The sequence below is a fragment of the Triturus cristatus genome, chromosome 4_1, assembly GCF_964204655.1.
Source record: "Triturus cristatus chromosome 4_1, aTriCri1.1, whole genome shotgun sequence".
Classification (NCBI taxonomy): domain Eukaryota; kingdom Metazoa; phylum Chordata; class Amphibia; order Caudata; family Salamandridae; genus Triturus; species Triturus cristatus.
The window spans coordinates 1,119,297,508-1,119,316,803 of NC_140585.1; the positions used below are offsets into that span (position 1 = coordinate 1,119,297,508).

Genomic DNA, 19,296 nt, shown 5'->3' on the forward strand with positions numbered 1-19,296 from the left:
GATGCAACTAACTTGAAAATGGTGGGGGAAGAAGGAGCATAAAAGACCTTTTGTCAGAGCTCTGGAAAACTGCAGGCCAAACTGTAAATCATCTTCTAGGGGAACCGATTCATCATCTTCACAAACTGAACAGAGCTCTGTTAATGCACCCCAGCTTTACATCAACCAACCAATTATCTATACAAGTAACAGCATGGCTTGAGCAACACAAACGTTCAGCACCCCGAAAAATCCTTACAACAGTGATGAAAACCAGAGATGAAAGCCTAAACCTCACTCACCAACATCTCCATTTCACTAGATACAAAATAACACTGATGCATAGAGCCTAAGGAGTCTGCTGTGGAGCAACACTGCACTGGACCTCAAGAGTGGGTTAGAGGAACAGTGACCAGGCAAACCAGTCGTGACCTGAAATTAGGATTTTCTGTTGAGATCCTGAGGAGACAAATAACTAATTACAGGAGCTTGTTTTGTGCCCAGGTAGAACATCCAGAGAGGAGGCTGTCCTGGAGTGTGAGGGAATCCTCTGGAAGCCTTATCTAAGCACAAAGGTGGTAGAACTGCTCTCGGCAAACAGTCCTAATAGAAAGCCACACAGTGGAGTGTACTTAAATTTAAGAAAAGACCAAAAGACAAGATGAATGGCATCTGGAGCAAAAGGATACCAAACATGCATTAAAAGCAACATACCTATGCTATCGTGTTTTAGCATTAAACTTATAATTACTGATAAGACCCCACCAGAAGGAAACCAGCCCTTATCAGTAAAGGCATATAAACACAAACATCTGCAGAACCAAAAACTAAAATGCCATTTAAAGATAGAAAAGTGAGAGAGAATGAGTCATTCTTATTCCTCCCTAAGGGGACCAACACAATGGAACTTTGTTATTCAAGATAGCAGCAAGAAAGACTGGTCTAAAATTATTATGCTTGAGTTTTGTTGTTTAGGGATGTCACTAAAATATAGTGTAACGTGCAGGGGTTAGAAGCATGTTTTAGGTCTTGTCTACATATTTTATACACTGTAGAGAATCTTGGAATATTAAAGTTATATTTTATCTTTTAGTCCTTTGGCAATGTTTAATTTTTTCAGTGATAGGGGAAATAGTTTGCTCACAAGAACCTTGGTCAATATGTACTATCACAGTTACCCAGAGGCACAGATTGAGTAAAATCCTTTGATACATTGCCCCCTTTTTTAACAAGTCAGTTTTCATAGCAGGTCAACTGCCAAACACCCCAGGCTTTAAATATTCAATGTGAGGTGTAGTGACAGGTAGCTCTGAAAGGACTGGTATGACCGTGCACATGGGGTAGTGATGAAAACATGACAAGACTTACCATATATCAACCAAAGTCATATCTGCACCACTGCGATGCCTTTAGCTAATCCTGGCTTTTCAACCCACCCACACTTTACTGTTGTGTTTTTTAGCCTATAGTTACAATGTTAACAGCAACTTTCAAGTCCCAGTACACAATGCCATGTCTGTTAAAAGGTCAGGACTGACTGACGTATAATGAGACATTTACCATGGGGACACTAAGCAGCTATAAATGTCCACACAACAGCAGCACCACCTTAATTTAGTCAGGCAAAGAGTGCAGAAAATCAGTGCTGCGCATGCTTAAAGCATCAATTTTTAGATGCCTTAGAATTCAGGGCTGCAAATTAATCTGGTGTAATTCAAACTGTAAAGGTTTCATAAGGTGCTATTCTGTTGGAAAGGTTGACCAACCCTACAATGTCAAAGTATTAAATAAGGTAGCAGTGAATGACTCCCAAATTGAGTGCAGGAACCGGTTTATTAAAACATTTGAATACAGCATTCTTACTTTTCTAATCCAATAATAGTCCTGTAAAACTGAGTGTGAGAGGGAAAGAGATGTAAGATTGCAATAAGCAGAAAAAAACAGACAAATGTAAGTCTATAGGACACAGTGCCAATGGGCAACCTCAACAAATCCTGCATTACTTCACCTTTAAATTAAATATGTGCTTTATAGCAATCACTGCAAAAAACAACATGCTTTTTTTGCGAGTTTGGATGTTGAATAAAAACTAATGAGCACTGATTTCAAAAGGTTTGAATAGCACTGATAAACACCACTAAAATCCACAAAACAAATACTGAAAGCATGACCCCCTAAACATGTCCAAGAGGTCAGAAGACGGCCTTGAAAGGGAAAGGTCTAATGAAGCAAAAGGTTGGCGGAGAAAAGTAAGCAAGACAAAAAGTCAACTAGCTAAAGGGAACCCAATAAAGGGAAGTCTGATAAAGCCTAGTTGAAAGAAAATAAGCCTTTATTCTTGTTCCAGCAGCTCATTAAACATGTATGAAGGAAGGAGAGAGAAACTGTTGCTAAACCCAACTAGGGGTCAGAACTATCCACAGCAAATCTCAGAAAAAGACCTACACAAAACAGATATATAAATTTATGATACAGTCAGTGTCAAGTGAAATTATCACTCTGTCACTGTGCACTAATCAACAAGAAAAACATGTTCCCTTTGGCACCCATATAAGCTTGAAAGACAAAGGCAGAAATGTACGCAGGAAGGATAATGGCAGACATGTATGCAGGAAAGAAATGACAGAAGAGACACCCAACTGAATGTGGCATCTAAAAGGAACCTCCTAAAAGCCTGAGACACTTTCAGGGGTGTGACAATCATTTGGATATAGAAAAGAAAAAGGGCCGCTGTAGGACCGCATCCCACCCCGCCAGCAGTCCACGCCGCTGGCGGTACAAAGACTGCCGTATTACGAGTTGGCCAGTGTGGAGGCGGGGATCTTGCAGTGGTGATGAGTACTTTTCCCAATAAGATCGATGCCTGTGTGTGTATTTCGACTGCAGATGTATCGGATGCACATATATGCATGAAATATGTGGAAAAATACCATATACCCATTAAGAGGGTTCAGCCCATACGTGGGCAGTCCTGGCAGTAGATATATGGTAGATCGCTGTGAAGGGAAGACCTAGATAAAGGGATCCATGATGGAATATACCTCAAAGAACAAGAAAGGGTTGAGTATGCACCTCAAATCTTTGCCATCACCACCTTGAAGCAGGCGGTCGGACTGCCACAAACCACTCATGGAACAGGCAACTCATAATATGGACGGCGGTGAAGCTCCCCTGTACCACCCTATGGCAGTTGCTTTTCCCCAACCGCGGACCAGGCGGTCGGCTGGCAGTCACGGCGGTCCAGCAGCGGTCTTCGCAAAATGATCCACCCAACTCGTAATATGGCGGATGGACTGCCGAGTTCTCCACACTAGGACTGCCACCACTGATACAGTGGTCCACGGGACAGCCAAACTCGTAGTAAGGCCCAGAGTGTTACAGACTTCAGAATAGATGTACACCAACTACAACAGTGTTATCAGTTTTGGGTTTATATTAAATACGGCAAAACATTATAGCTACTTCCTACCACAGTAAATGGCAGGTATTGTTACCTAAATTAAAGTCACCCAACTTAGCAACCTCAGAAACCGCTTTGTCAAGGCACTTGGCATTTACATTATAACATAAAAAGGTACAAACACTGCAAAAAATAAGACTTGAAAAAGACCCTGTAAAAAATTATGTAAATAATGGCCAACTAAATGCCCTGTTATCGAATAAAACATTTCTCAAGTGTCTAAATTAATCATTCATGAACAAGATAAGAATAGGATAAGAAGGTCAATCATTCTTGCTTTTGAGTTGAAGGATAGGAAGTAGTAAGCATTCATGCAGGAATTTAGAAATTATGAGGTCATGGGCTTGTTTAAGAAAAAAAGCACTTTAGCAAACCTTATAATAACTGCAGAGACTCGCACCATGACATCTAATACAGCTGGGCAGCCACATCATGCACAAGGTATCAACATAACACACCACTGGTAGGGAAGAACAAGATGCACTAGAGAAGTGAGTATAAAAGATGAAGGTTATCCCCAAGACAATAATGAGATCAGCAGCTAATGCAAATATTAATGTTGCTATGTGTCAGGGAATCTATGAAATGCTAGAGAGGCGTAGAGCAATATAAATTATAACCGCGAAGTCTGGCGAAACCTATGCAAATGAAATGCTAAGAATCCTGTGGAATTATCTGAAAAGATACCCACATAGCACAAATTATCATTCAGCTGCCAAAGGCGACTTGGGGCACCCAAAGAAAGGAACGATCCCCACATGTGATAAGGAATAGTCAAGTCACCAAACTGAAAAGCAGGAGAAAATATAGCTGTGGGAATGTCTGAATTCCACAATGATATAGCAAAAAAGAAAGGTGAACTGTAAATACACACTATTCAGACACGGCCGGAGTTTAAGCAGCACTGTATTAACCATCTCTGATCTGCTTCTATCTAGACTCCTGTTCTGTGTAGAGTTCAGTTCAAAGAAAGTCTGAAAAGTGCAATTCTCAGGAATTTCCTGGATCTCTTGTGTGCAAGTTCAAATCTATGAATGAGAACGAGGGAATTCCATCCACTTGGTCCTTAGACACCCACAGATTTACTTCAAAATGTCCTACTCTTAAAAGATCGATTTTGTTACTTAATGGGACAACACTGATTTTAGTACTGTGGGTGGGACACTGTGGCGTGTCTGTTTCTGCAGAAATGCAGGACCTCTGACCCAGTACTCTTAGTGGAACACCCACAAGACCTTAAATGCAATCCTGGGATCTAAAGGTGCTGTGGCAAGCTGAAGGTGCAGAGTTGTTGTGGTCTACCTTAAGGAGGTAAAGGCACAGGCCACCACCATTTTTATTTTACCCATGCAGCAAGACTGCCTGCTGGACTCTGCCAGATTAAAGATCTGCATAGTTCCCAAAACTGGGTTCCCTTGACTTTATGGCTGGGCCATAGATGAAGGATGGCAGTTTGTAACCAATGTTTGATTACCAGATGGACTGGTGAATGGTCAGTTCCATTTTGGAACCCAGATGTGAATGCTGCATAAAATGCTGGTCTCTTTTCATGTTTGAGCTTGTAATGGTCATCTCACACATCCCACCTGCAATGCACTCCGTTTGTGATCCTCCTCGAAACCTGTTGCGTCTGACCGGTGGTGAAGATATCCTGCCAATTGCCTGAAAACCAGTCTAAGTTTTCCCTGCACCAGTGAAACTCACTTTAGCAATCAAATTGAGTGAAGAGTGAGAGAAACTAAAGCAGCGAGAAGCGGACAACAATATATTACCAAAAAAAGAGTACAGATTTGGGTAAATTTATCAATTGAAAAACACAACAGACAGTAATGTAGAAACAATGAAGTCAAGACTAGTCCAAGAATGTATAAGGTGTAATGAACCCTAGGGTAGCAAGAATTCCCAGGGTCCAATAACACTGGGAACGCAGTAAAGAAAGAATTCTAGAGCCCTTTCTGAACTCTTACTCAAACCAGGGGTGGACAATAAAGCAGATTAAAGTGTGGAAATGGTGGCTAAGGAGTATCCGGAAAGTGTGCACTTATAAATATTATGAATAACTAGGGTCTGTGCAAAGCAGGACAATGTGCGACATTGCAAAGAATGTTTTTGGTGGCATTTCTACAACTATATGCTTATGGACCATGTCAAAATTAACCAAGCTGGTAGACCCCTACCTAATGACAAGGAGAGCATCAGGACTATTTGCACAATTTGCCAGCAAATGCTTTAAAATTCTCTATACACCACGTTCTGGTAGGGTACGGACATAACGTGCTCAACATTTCTACATCTGCCGCCTAATTTCTTATGAATACCTTACAACACTCCAGTTAGTAATGTACTCAAAAGCCACTGCATCTTGACCTGGACTAGATATATTCGTTGTGGATATCTTTTTTAACACATACTGCTAAACCAAAGTCTACTGTAGTTACTGTCAGTTGGCATGCCCTATCTGAGGATACAAATGGTATAACTAAAATTGTAAGCATTTTTCCAAAATCTTAACACCGAAACTTGCTTTCTGGTATGGATGTTAGTCAAAATTTTGTTTCATAAGCCCCGATTAATTATTAGTCAGGAGAGGGGTTGGCTATTTTAATTTGAGATTACTGTTGTATTAAATGCAATATCTAGAAGGAATCAATGAGAAGATTACCACAGATGTTAGGAAATGTCCAACCAGGTCATCATCATTTCCAAATGTGCCTAATGTTATCCGACTGGTGCATAGAAAGGCTCGAGGTTCTAGTTAGCATTTTTTCTTCTTGCGTCTACTAAGGAAGATTTATAATGTCACCATTCTTTGAATAGACTAAGGATTAGACTGCATCAGGTCACATATAAAGAAAATACAGACCTTTCTTTTAATATACCGGAAAACCCTTGATGAGAGCTGACAAACTTAATGATGCCGACATCCTGTTCGGTGAGCCCATACTTCATCATGTCAGCAAAGCTCTCAATGTCTCCATCTTCACCCTCTGGTTCATCGAGATCCACCACCTCCTCTTCGTTTTTGGTAACATCTTTCTCTTCCTCCTCAGTTTCTCCTGCCAGGCACTCTGGAGTCAATGCTACAGTCGTTTTCTGTCCTCCCTGAAGATCGTCCACTAAGCAGGTTTCTACAATCTTCTGCCTTTTTGTTTCCTCTCCGCTAGGGAGGTCTTCATCATGGTGAGGCCGTTTCAGGGACACTGTCTTCATTTCAATATCATCCATGTTGAAAGGATAATTAGAGCACCAGCTGTCAATAGGAAGGGGTTACAAGTTACTTGAAATCCTCTAAAGTAAACTTTAGTAAACTCTAAAGTAAAAAGTCCACTTCAAAACTACAAATGTTAGTCATTAAACAAACACACGGGCTAATTCATTTTTTATTTTTTAAATATTTTTATTATGCTTTTTTGAAAAAATACAGAAAAACAAACCATAACAAAATCAGGTACAGTCATGCAGCGTCGTACATTAGTAATCCATACATCAGATAGTACACTTTTATAGCCACGGAGGGCCATTTGTAAAGGCATCAGTGCCAACCCTATATTGTTGTATTATGGGTCTGTCCTTTAGGCGCCGAGGGCCCATTACTGGTCGGTTAGCCCGAGAAGAAACTCCGCCTGGGACTCGGCTATTCGTCGCCCACTGTGACATCAAAACCATAGTATTTCCTCTATTTACCCCATATCCTATGAAATTTCTTCAGGTACTCCCTCGCCTTATAGGTGACCCTTTCTGCATGCCATATACATGTCCACCCCGGCTCTCCACTCCACATTGGCTAATTCTTGGTACCAAAAAGTCAAACGATGCATGTCTTGTGAGCTGGGAATTAATCACAGTTGCTCCTCACAACAGTGTGCTGGTGTACTAAAGTGCAATTACAAAGGTACGCTTGACCTTCTCCACCGCATTGTCTTCCCTGGAGATTTTCACATTCACTGTATTTTTAAATACATTGTCTTTTTTTTTTTTCTTTTTTAGATTTTAGGAAGCTTTTTAACTTGAAGGCCCCAACATACAATTTCTGTTTCCCCTGAAGAAAAACTGCACCACTTCAAAAGAACAAATTTAAGAACCAAGACTCTTCAATTACTGAACAATCTTGTGCATGGTATAGACTGTCAGGCACATTAAGGAGGTAAAGCTGGATGTGCCACGTTTTGTGGCAACACCATCCCTCAGCACATTTTTATTATTAATTCACACAAAGGTTTACACAAAACATATAAACGCCCACAATACCTCACATTTTAAAACACATATGTACACATTATTGGTAACATAAATCATAATCCGGCGCTTTAGAAAGCAGACGTATCATTTGATAAAAACTTAATACATCATGGGTTAACGCAATTCCAAACAGCATTCTTGAAATTTATCATCATCAAATCCTCTTCCACTTTCGAATGAAATCAATTTGCATAAAACACACTTCAAACACTCTTACATGCAGCCCATCCCAAATGCATTTATAAACTGCACCTGAACGTCAATGGTTGAATTATGTTCCTTTCTTACTTCTTACTGCGTAGTTGTTGAAAAACACCAATTCCCAAGCGTTAGAGAAGATACAGCTTCTCAGCAAAGTTGTGACATTACGTAATTATGAGCTAGTGTTTAACATATAAGTACCTTAAAGCCCAACAGAAAATATTAAGACATCACACGTTAAAAGATAGATGCTGACTGCACTCTTAGGAAAAGTGCTGCTTTGAGAATCTCATACAGTGAAATTTACTCTTAAGGCGGGATAAAACGTTTACATTAAAACACACACACACAATTTAAGAATAGCGAAAAGTCACATTTATAAGCATTCACAAGAGCAAGAATATTCGTAGATATCTGAGATTGTATTTGTTTTAATGCTTTTATTTGTTAAATATTAACTGTGAAATAGTCCGGTTGAGTTGCAATAATATCCGTGTAATTACAAAATATATATAATCACTCACTTAGTAAATGTATCTATATTTAATGGCTTTTTATTTCAAAGTACAAAAGTATGATCTATCACCCAGAAATGCCACTTTACGATCAAAATCATTGGCTCTTCACCAGAGGTCCGCGGACCTCTGGGATGTCCGCAAAGCCTACTCAGGGAGTCTACAACTGCTTAGAAAATTAAATAATATTAACAAATTAAATTATTCTGTTAATGTGTTGGAATTTGAAATTGGAAGCTAAAAATTAAGTTAGTATCCCCAGACCGATTCATGAGAGCAGTGCAAATTCATCAACTAACATAGAATGGCCAATGAGTGGCCTACACTGAATTTAGAAAAGCTCCAACCTTACCATTAAAATTGTGATTTTTCAAAAAATCTTTGTTTGTTAATTAAATAAAATATTTCATCATTTGTGTATTTGTTTGAGGAATGCTTGTTTCTATAATTTTGTGCATTGTTTTGCAGTTCAAATCATTACAAATTCTTAGGCTGGGGTCCCTGTCTTCCAGCAATAATTAAGTGGGGGGTCCCTGGATCCCAAAAATGATTCAATGGGGATCCCCGGGTTCCAGTAATGATTAAGTGGGGGTCCACGGAAGTCAAAAGGTTAAGAACCACGGGTCTAAATGAAACAGTCAATAGGTTAAAGATAAACAATAAATTGGGCTGTCTACACTTCTACCAGCCCAAATTAGGATGAAGAACCCTTCTGAAAGTGATACGCCAAATAATATCCGCATCCAAAACACACATCAATGTTTACAAAACAATGCATTACAAGCAAAATAAGTGTTCAAAAATATGTTATGGTTTCCTTTTCTTGGGAGCTATCAGCTACTTTTGCTTCCCCAAATGAAGAGAGAGGGCAATGGTCTTACCCCAAACTGCTGTCTTCAGAGAATCATAAAGACAAAGGATGTATCAGAGGGGTAATATGCGCCCCAAGGCAAATATGACCCACTCCCGTGGCCGTGTAAAATCTAAGATTCATTGTAGGTACAGATTTGAGGGATACAAGCAGTACAATAATTAACACTGAAGAAACCAACTTGCAAGAAATGAGCTTACAGCTGCCATGTTCTCAGTAATCTACCTATGGTATTATCAACAGCATAACTTTTTTCCCCTACTGAGTATTAGAGATGTGAAAGAGCAATAGCTGCATTTTGAAGGCCAAACCTCACTAATCCAAATATACTGCTATTGTTGCGACTGAAGTAACATAAGTGTGGAAAAGTAAAGTACACATCACAACATTTTTGACTAACAATTTTTTAACAAGCATTCGCAAAGCCAATAGGTCGTGCCTCTGACAGCTACTGGCTTTGGAAATGTTTTATAGCAGGCGCGGATGCTTTGCAGCATGGCTAACACCAAGGCCTCATTACGATGCCGGTCAGAAGAGCGCCCGACCGGCATCATGTCGGAAACGGGACTGCCCGACAAGGAGTCGGCAGTCCCGCTTCCTAAATCACGATGCGACCGCCTTAACGACAGTCAGAAAGTGTATGTTTACCATTTTGGCTTGTGCTGCGGGCCATAGCACAAGCCGCAATAAGAAAAATACACTTTGTAAACATCCATGCACCGTGGGTAAGGCACCATGCGGCGCCTACCACACGATGCATGAATGTTTGGTGCCTCACATCGGAGGCCAGATGGGATGGCGGCCCTGCTAAGGACCCCGAAGTCTGTTTCCGACAGCCTTCCTATGGCAGTCACTGACATAGACGGTTATCTGAAAGGGACATCGTAATCCCCTGAGCAGGCACCGTCTCATGGTAGGGAATTACTTTGCGTCGGACGGGCTTCTTGATCAGAATTGCCAGTTGGTCCCTTCACACACTGCTTCCGACCGCCACACATCATAGTGCACGGAACTAGATGTTGGTCGGACCGCATCTGTCAGGCTGTCGTTTGCGGTCCAACTGTCATCATAATGAGGGCCTAATTTGAAAAAGCGCTATGATGCAGCCAGGGCTAATGTCCTTTTTGCTTTTAAAAGTGCATTTGTGCTGGATGCATCATAATCTTTTTTATCATTATTTTCAGTCATTTTAAATAACAGGCACGGTGCTATACGGCATGGCTACAAATCATTGCCAGTGTCGGCAATGTCCATGCTGTACAGCATGAACAAAAGACAACGGCAGAGTCAACAGTCTTAAAGACAAGACCTTTTGGCTTTGCCAATGCTTGTTAGGCATTGGCACATCATTCCTGTGATTCGGAGTACAGCAGTTAATATCCACATGGGTGAAAAAGAAACATTTGGCACAAAATCCTATATCATAAAGAAAACAATTGTGCCCATGTCTTGGTGAAAATACATGTATAAGTAGACAACATACAATAAACATCCATTTCATAGATGAACAAGCATTGGCAAAGCCAATAGGTCTTGCCTATGCAGGAGCTATTGGCTTTGCCAATATGTTTTAGCAATGTTGTATATTAGAGAAGCTGCTGTTCATCATGGCTAAACATTAGTAGGGTAAAGGAGAGTGACGTGAAGTGGCGAACAGTAGAGTTGAGTGGCGTGCAGAGGTGCTAAGTGGAATGTCATGGAATAGCATACGGTATTGTGGAGGGAGTAGAGTGTCACAGAGTGGAAGGGCACAGAGTGGAGCACAATGTCAGAATTGAGTGGAGTGGCATAGGGTGTCGTGGAGTGGTGTAGAGCAGAGTGGGTATTGCATAGAGTGGAGTAGAGTGTTGTATAGTAGAGTGATGTACAGCGGAGTAGATTTTCAGACTGGAGAGGCATAGAGAGGAGTGGAGTAGTGCGTCATAGAATAAAGTGGAGTAAAGCGGCATAGAGGGAGTTCTGTAGAGCGTTGTAGAGTGGAGTAGTGTTGAAGAATGGCATAGAGGGGAGCAGAGTGCTGTAGAGTGAAGCGCCATAGAGTTGGATTAGAGTGTCAGTGGAGCAGAGTTTAATAGAGTGGAGCAACAGAGAGTGGAGTATCGTGGAGTAGAGTGGCATAAAGTACAGTTATGCAAAGCAGATTGGCATAGAGTACATTGGTTTTGTGTAAAGTGGTGTAGAGTGCATTGGAGTAGAGAGCTGTGATCTGTGATGTATAGCGTAGAGTGCAGTGGCATCGAATAGAGCAGTGCAGAGAAGATTGGAGTGGTGTAGAGTGTAATGGCTTAGAGTGGAGTGGCGCAGTGTGGAGTGGTGCAGAGTGAAGTGGCATAGAGTGAAATGGTGCAGGGTAGAGTGCAGAGGAGTAGAATGGCGTAGAGTGCACTGGTGCAGAGTGCAGTAGAGTGGCATAGAGTTTAGTGGCGCAAAGTAGAGTGTCAGAGTGCGGGGTCAGAGTGCAGGGTCGTAGAGAGGGGCAGAGAGCAGTGACATTGAATACAGTGGTGCAGAGTAGCATAGAGTGGCCTAGAGTACAGTGACGTGAAGCGCAATGGTGTAGAGTGGCGTGCAGTAGCGTAGAGTAGAATGTTGCAGATTACAGTGGCGTAAAGTGCAGTGGCGCAAAGTAATTGGCATAAGCACAGTGGCATAAGGTGCATTGGTTTTGAGTAAACTGGTGTAGGGTGAATTGGCATAGAGTGCAATGGTTTAGAGTAGAATGGCCTAGCGTAGAGTGGAGCAGCATAGAGTGCAGTGACGTACAAAGGAGTGGCGCTGAATAGCTTAAATTGCAGTGGCATAGACTGCAGTGGCGGAGAGTAGATTGTTTCAGAGTTGAGTGGAGTGGTGCAGGGTAGAGTGCAGTGGCATAGAGTAGTAGAGTAGAGTGGCGTTGAGTAGATTAGCGCAGTGTTATATGCAGTGGAGTGAAGTGGTGGAGAGTGGAGTAGAGCGGCATAAAGTGCAGTGGCATAGACTGCAGCGGTATAGAGCAGAGTGTTTCAGGGTGGAGTGGCGTAGAATGGAGTGATGCAGGGTAGAGTGGAGTGGTAGAGAGTAGTGGCATAGAGCGCAGTGTTGCAGAGTGGGGTAGAGTGCACTAGCATAGAGTAGATTGGTGCCGAGTAGAGGGGAGTAGAGTGGGGTGCAGAGGAGTGATGTAGAGCGCTGCAGAGCAAAGTGCAGTGGCGTACAGTGGCACAGGTGAGCTGGGCAAAGTAGAATAGCATGGAGTTTAGTGGCAGAAAGTGCTGCAGAGCAGAGTGTTGTAGAGTGCGATGGTGTAGATTGCGGTGGCGTAAAGTGGGGCAGAGTAAAGTGACAGAGTACAATGGTGTAGAGTAGAGTGGCATAGAATGCAGTGGCATAGAGGATAGTGGCGTATAGAGCAGTGGTGCAGAGTAGACTGGCATAGAGCACAGTGTCATAAAGTGTATTGGTTTTGAGTAAAGTGGCGTAGAGAGCAGTAGTGTAGAGTGGCACAGAGTGCAATAGAGTGGCACAGATTGCAGTGGAAGTATAGATAGTTTCAGAGTAGAGTGCAGTGGTGCAGAGTAGATTAGAGTGGCTTAGAGTGGACTGGCGTGGAGTGCAGTGGCACAGAGTTAATGGCGTACAGTTCAGTAGAGTAGAGTGCCAGAGAGTGCAGTGTTGCAGAGTATACTGTCGTAGAGTGCAGTGGTGTATAATAGAGTGGCATGGAGTGCACTGGGGTAGAGTGCAGTGGCACAGAGTAGAGTGGCATAGGGTGCAGTGGTACAGAGTAGAGTGGCATAGAGTGCAGTGGCATAGAGTACAGTGGTGTAGAGTAGAACTGAGTGGCATAAACTGCAGTGAGACAGAGTAAAACAGAGTGGCGTAAAGTGCAGTAGCGCAGAATCTATTGCCATGAGTGATTTGGTGCAGATTAGATTGGCGTGGGGTGCATTGGTTTGAGTAAAAAGGTGTAGAGTTCATTGTTGCAGAGTAAGGTGGCATAAAAGTGGAGTGGCGAAGAGTGCAGTGGTGCATAGTAGAGTAGTGTGGGGTAGAGTGCATTGGGATAGAGTAGAGTGGTGGAGAGTTGAGTGGTGGAGAGTTGAGTGGTGGAGAGTAGAGTGGTGGAGAGTAGAGGAGTGGAGTGGTGCAGAGAAGAGTGCAGTGACACAGTGTGGAGTGCCGTGGGGTGGTGCAGTAGAGTGCAGTGGCGTGGAGTGGTGCAGAGTCAAGTGGAGTGGGGTAACAGACTATGCATGTTATGGTAGAACACTGCCCTTACAGGCAACACATCTTCAATTGAAATAACCATTACATTTGTACTCACATACAGTTTTACTGATAAAAGTATAAAGCACACAAACGATATTGTGCGGAAATTTCATCATCCAATGTATTGATTTGATCATCAGTTCATTTACAGACATTTAAAATTTATTGTGTGAAAGAAAAAAAAATACAACTGTATAGCCTTCTTCAAGCAGCCCCCACTAACCAGCATAATTGTCACATAAATCCTCTCACTTTGAAGTCAGAGAGAGAAAAATAAACATCAAGTTACCTCGAAGACACAGCCTGATATTTGACCTCTGTCTTTAAATGCACACCAAATGTGAAAAAATAAGAATAAGATTTAAAGTCCTGTTTACAGAAAGCAAGTTTGTGGAAGAATACAGTAAACAAGGTGTGGGCCACGCGAGGGACGGACCTGAGCTGAATAGCCTAAAGCAATAAAGTCAGCAAATAGATAGCCAGAAAATGTGAGTTACAAAGCCAATGGTAAGCAACGAGCAGAATGAATTCAGAGGTCAACTTTCTGAATGTTCCCCAGATGTCTTTAACAAACCAGACAGCTGTGCTGCCTAGTAGGCCTCGACCTAAAAAGGGCTCCCTTAAAGTGTGTGTGTCATAGTAAAACATAGCTAGAAATGGCAAGAGGTTCAACAAGGACGACTGGGAAGAAGAAAAAATAAATAGAAATAAGAATGACATTGAAGCCAACGAATGTTAAGCAATGGGCATACTGCAAGTCCCTTGTTGTATACAATATCTCTTGCAAGCGAGAGCACATGCGCTGACGCAAGCGAGACCTAAAAAGGTAGAAGTTATGTTTTCAAGTTACACCTGGCAGGCCACTGACTGTGTTCAAGTTGACAATGCTTGCACCTGCCATAGGAAAAGGCAAGTCAGCACTCCCAAAGACTGATGCTGTAATAATTTGTATCATAAGCCAAATTAAGGGTTTCTTTAGCTCTCCGCCCCAGTCATAGTTTAATGATATTCCTTGAATTGAATATATGTGGTCACAGGAGAAGATTCTGTATTTTCCTAGCTGCCACGTAGTCCCAAATTTGTACTCTTTGTTTGGATTTGTTGAATAGTCAACATGCATTCTTTTTCCATTTTATGATACAAGTTCTTCAAGCACCAGATGCATTATCCAGCAGCTCGGTTTTCCATTTCTAGTCTTCCATACCATATATAAATAGGAAAAATAAAAAAGGTGGAATTTTTTTGATATGATATGGGGAGGAATAGCATTTGAGGGGAATAGATACTTCTTTATTTATCTTCAAATGTATAGTGCATTGAGCATGCTTTCCTCCAACTCAATAGTGTAATCTTGATTTGAGACCAATTTGATAGAGGTTTAAATCATCAATTGGGCGACTGGCTGCACATGCTTTGGCCATGGCCACAACTAGAAGTCCTCTGGTGCTCAATATTTGATTATTTGAATAATAAACTAGTGTAGACATTTGAGAGCATCAAAAAATGCTATGCGTTCAATCTTGTTGGATTGTACTTTAGTTCAATAGCAAATACATTTGCATACATCTTCATCCTTGCATGTTATGTTATGGGTACTTGTAGAGCGCACAAGGGTATCCAGGTGCGGTGTGGTGAAGAGCTGTGTCTTCAGTTTCTTGTGAAATTCAGGAACTGATCAGACGGTCCTGATGTGCAGGGGTAGGTCGTTCCAGGGTTTGGAAGCGAGGCAGGAGAAGGCTCAGCCAGCAGTCTGGTTCTATGTATGCAGGTAGGTATGTAGAGGTGAAATCTTTCACATTGGAGATTTCTTTGGAGCTGTTGGATCTGCTTTGGATGTACTTGGTGAGGTTGCATCACTTGAGGGCTGATTTGTAGCTGACCCTGTTGGTGTCGGCCTGGCTTTATATCCATCTGTGTTCTAGCTGGCTGCAGGGGCGCTTGGTGAGTTTTAGCTCTTCTGTGTACATGCTTACTCGTGGTCTAGTTCTGGTGCCCTTGGCGGTCTTGAGTGGGGCCATGGTGCTGGCGCAGGCAAAGATCCAGATGTTGAAGCTGGACATGGATCTGGAGAGATAGTCATTGAGGTGTTGCGATCGGTGCTGTATGAACGCCGAGGTCCAGGATTCTTTGAAGACCATGTTCCAATTCCTTTTTGAGGGTTTAGAGATAGCATTTCTGCGGTGGTGAGGGATGGATATGTTGAAATGACTAGGGCATGGTTGGACCAGGTGATCGGTGTGGGCTTGTCCACTGTGACTTCGTTGAAGCTGGTGGAGTCGTCCAGTATGTGTCCAGCGTGTGAGTGGAGCCACTAACTAGGTGATTCTGAGGCTTGTCAGGTCCTCTAGGAGGTTGGCTGTGTTGGGGTCAATGGGGTCTTCCAGGTAGCACTTCAGGTCACTGAGAAGGATGAAGGCTCTGGAGTCAAGTATTGGGGGCAATGAAGTTCAGAATTTTGCTTCCAAAGTTGGCTCTGGGTTCGTTCTCTGATCACAGCTCAATAAAGTCAGTGCATACAGCAGTTTTAGTGTACATTTGCTTTAAGAAATAATGCTATTCTGCCATTTAACCAAATCTGAAGAACATCTAACAAATATAGGTAATACAGCGAATGGTTTGGCTTCAGTCTCTGGCTACAATAATGTTGGGCTTCATTCTTCGAATCTTAATTTAGGGTTGTGGGCGTGATATATTTAATTTGGGGATGTTTTTACAGTATTCAGTAGAATGTTTTCATATTCTCCCATTAAATGTGACTTCTCTTGCCTGACGTAAAAATAAAAATATTGCAGAAGAGTATCATGGCTTCTTTCTCTCTGTCAACAGAGTGTCACCTCGGCTATGAGAATGATCAAGAGAAAGAGCACTGTAAATACTGATTGGCACATAATATTGTTTTTTAGTTTCACAGAGGGGTCAGGGCAAGGGAGAGAAGATACATTTCAGCAGCTGTTCCGTGTTTTCACATGAATGCGCTGCCCCCAGGGCAGCACGGGGTCGCAGCTGCCCTGGAAGCAGTGCATACACCATAATGGGGCGCATTATCATTGATTGCGCCCGGCGCACCTTTTGAAAGGTGCACTGGGCGCAAACAATGATAATGTGTAATACGCCCCCCTGGTGTTAATTGCAACAAGCATTGCCAAAGGCAATAAGTCTACTATTGGCTTCCAGCCTTTCGGTGTTTGGCACTGTCAATGCTGGTTTTTGTAAACATTTACTGTTGGAGAAGATACTGGGCACTCATCAACCTAGAACAAGCATTTACAATGCAATGGTCTCGGCATTGGTAAAGTTAGAGCTATTGGCATTGCTCATGACATTATTTTTGTTTATGTTTTTGTTTTTAAAACATGTAAAGAAACGGCATTGCCATGAGCAATGCCAATAGCTCTAACTTTACCAATGCCGAGACCATTGCCTTGTAAATGCTTGTTAACTCAGTGCAGCTGGAGCGGATCACTTCGTCCCGTTTCGCTTTGCATTCTGGCACCTGTAGTTTGGATCTCACCCCTTCGTAAGGAGACAATACCAGCAGCAAAATGCATGGTACTTGATAGGAACTCAATGTCCGACGAGTGGCTCCCTGGGTGTAGGGCATTTCAATAATTAAGCTGTCACGATGGTGCGCTGACCTCTGGGCCTCCTGTAAACCACTGGAATAGGAAAAGTGTAGATACAACTATCAACTGTGTTTCTAATGCGCTCTGCTGCCACAGCACCCACCTGCGCCCCTCACTCCCCACCCGAGGGGTTGTAGAAAGCCTCATGGAGAAGGGCAGTCTGGAAGACAACTCACCGTGGAGAGGGGGCTCTGCTCGGAGGTCCTGCCTCAGTGACGGACGGTCCCAACACTCCTCGGTCGCGCGGCCTCCTCGACAGGATGAGGTCTCTTAGAGGACGGTCCGGGCCCGCCAGACCTTCTCACGCGGGCTGAGCTATCTCCCTCTCAAGGTGAAATTCATGTCGGAAGACCCTCGTGAGTGCAGCCTCTGGTCACAGTGCTCCCACCCTACGGCCTCTTCAGTATTTACACACTGCACCCTCTCCTACCTCCATAGGAAGGTGGGGTTACCTGAAAGTCATTGTGTCCAATCTCCGAAGGGGTCTTCCCTCTCAGTCCCCCCGCGGTGCCTTGATAAGTGTCCGACCCCCGTGGGTTAATCTCCCCCTGCCCTAAGGCCATTCCATGGCATTGTCCACTTTCAGGTGATCACAACGTAAGCGGCTCTCACTCTACAAAGACTGACTCCAAGGGAGCCCAAACAGAAGTCGGGGGTGGGTGGCTCGCGACCCTCCTTCCTCAAGTTGAAAATAACCCTCAAAGTGGGGGCGACACCTCTTCCGCGCGGTGTGATGGCAGGTATTCGAGACAGTTTATTTCGGATTTCTCCGACTTTTTAGCTGGGACATCTATATTGCATTTATAAAAGTGTTTGCATCTCTCTTTCATCGTCCCACTCTGCCGATATTTATACATGTGAAGGGTCCAGGCCTTGCAAGCTTATCCCGCCCGAGATATCTCTTTCCACATACCTCAAAGCAATGAGGTGTGATACAAGAGAGAAGAAGAGTGTGATGGAAAACCAGACGAAAGCAGAGATAAAAAAAATATGTCGTGGACCCGGCCGGCAGCCCGTGTCTGAGGATAGCGCTGTTTCCAGCGCTGAAGCGCTTTCAAGCAGTCGTGGATGTGCTGTTCCTAAGTAGGAGAAGTTCAGATGTCAACAACAGTAGCGCCTGGAGGCCAAAGGCTGACCGTGTGCTTATGAATCCATAGCAACATAGCATCAAATCATCTCACAGCGCCTTTCTTAAGCGCTGTATGAAACTGTTTTTCCGGCGTCACTTCTCGCTGCTCTCGTACTTACACAATACTTGAAGAGCAGATGAAGTGTTTGTGTGTTGTTTATTTAAACAAGCACCACTTGGAAAACGGGTGGTGGGGATTGTTAATGCATGTTTGTAGGAAGTGAGCAGTTTAGCGCCCAACAGCCCACAGATATTGTTTTTAGGCAATATTGGATACATTGATATGCTGGTTATTTTCTGATAGCGGCTCAGTCGATGTCCGGGGCTCAGGGGCCATCGTTTGGTGTGTTTATTTTAAAACCCCCCCCCCCACACACACACACACACACACACACACACACTCTGCTCCTCCCGGCTCTGCCTGTAAAGTCGCTCTGAGAGAGCAGGGGTGGGGGAGGGGGGAGGAGGGGGCTGCAGGGCTGTGTCATTCATCATCCTCTTGTCAGAGGGAATCTGTCCCGAAGACAGGCTGAATGCAATCTCCCTCTAGAGCCTGCGCCAAAGAAACCGACGAAAATGAAAACCTCCCTTCAAACGATTCAACCCCCCCCACCCCCCGCTGTCCACGGATTCTAAGGGGGAGGGGGCACCCCAACCATAACCTATTGCAGCACCCCCACCAGCTCTGCTCGGCCCTCGACACTCACACGTGTTGTAACCTGCAGACTGCACAAGGCACGGATCTCTGTCCCCGCTGCTCACAGTTATCTAATCGGAGCCCCCCCCCCAATCATTACATCATTACATGTCTTCACAAAAAGGCAGAGGAGGAAAATGCAATCTAAGGATTCGAAGGATGTCAAAACGTAATTAAAAAAACGGTCTCGTGTCCGGAGACCTTTCCATTCACATACGGGGAGGGGAGCCTGGCTTATTTATAAACCGGGGAGGGGGGGGGGGGCAGAGTATGCATGTACTGAGCGCCCAAGTGGCACATATGCAGCAGTGCCCTCTCATCTACATGGCACAGT

The 19,296-nt window shown here is 43.4% G+C and overlaps 1 protein-coding gene across 2 annotated transcripts in view; it reads right to left on the reverse strand.

The window, feature by feature from the left end:
• PUS7 (pseudouridine synthase 7) overlaps positions 1-19,296 on the reverse strand; it is a 291,175-nt gene that overhangs the window by 249,389 nt on the left and 22,490 nt on the right. For both annotated transcript variants that reach the window (XM_085654146.1, XM_085654148.1), the window contains exon 2: positions 6,303-6,689. In XM_085654146.1, coding sequence (XP_085510272.1) covers positions 6,303-6,689 — 387 coding nt within the window. The remainder of the gene's footprint in view (positions 1-6,302; positions 6,690-19,296) is intronic.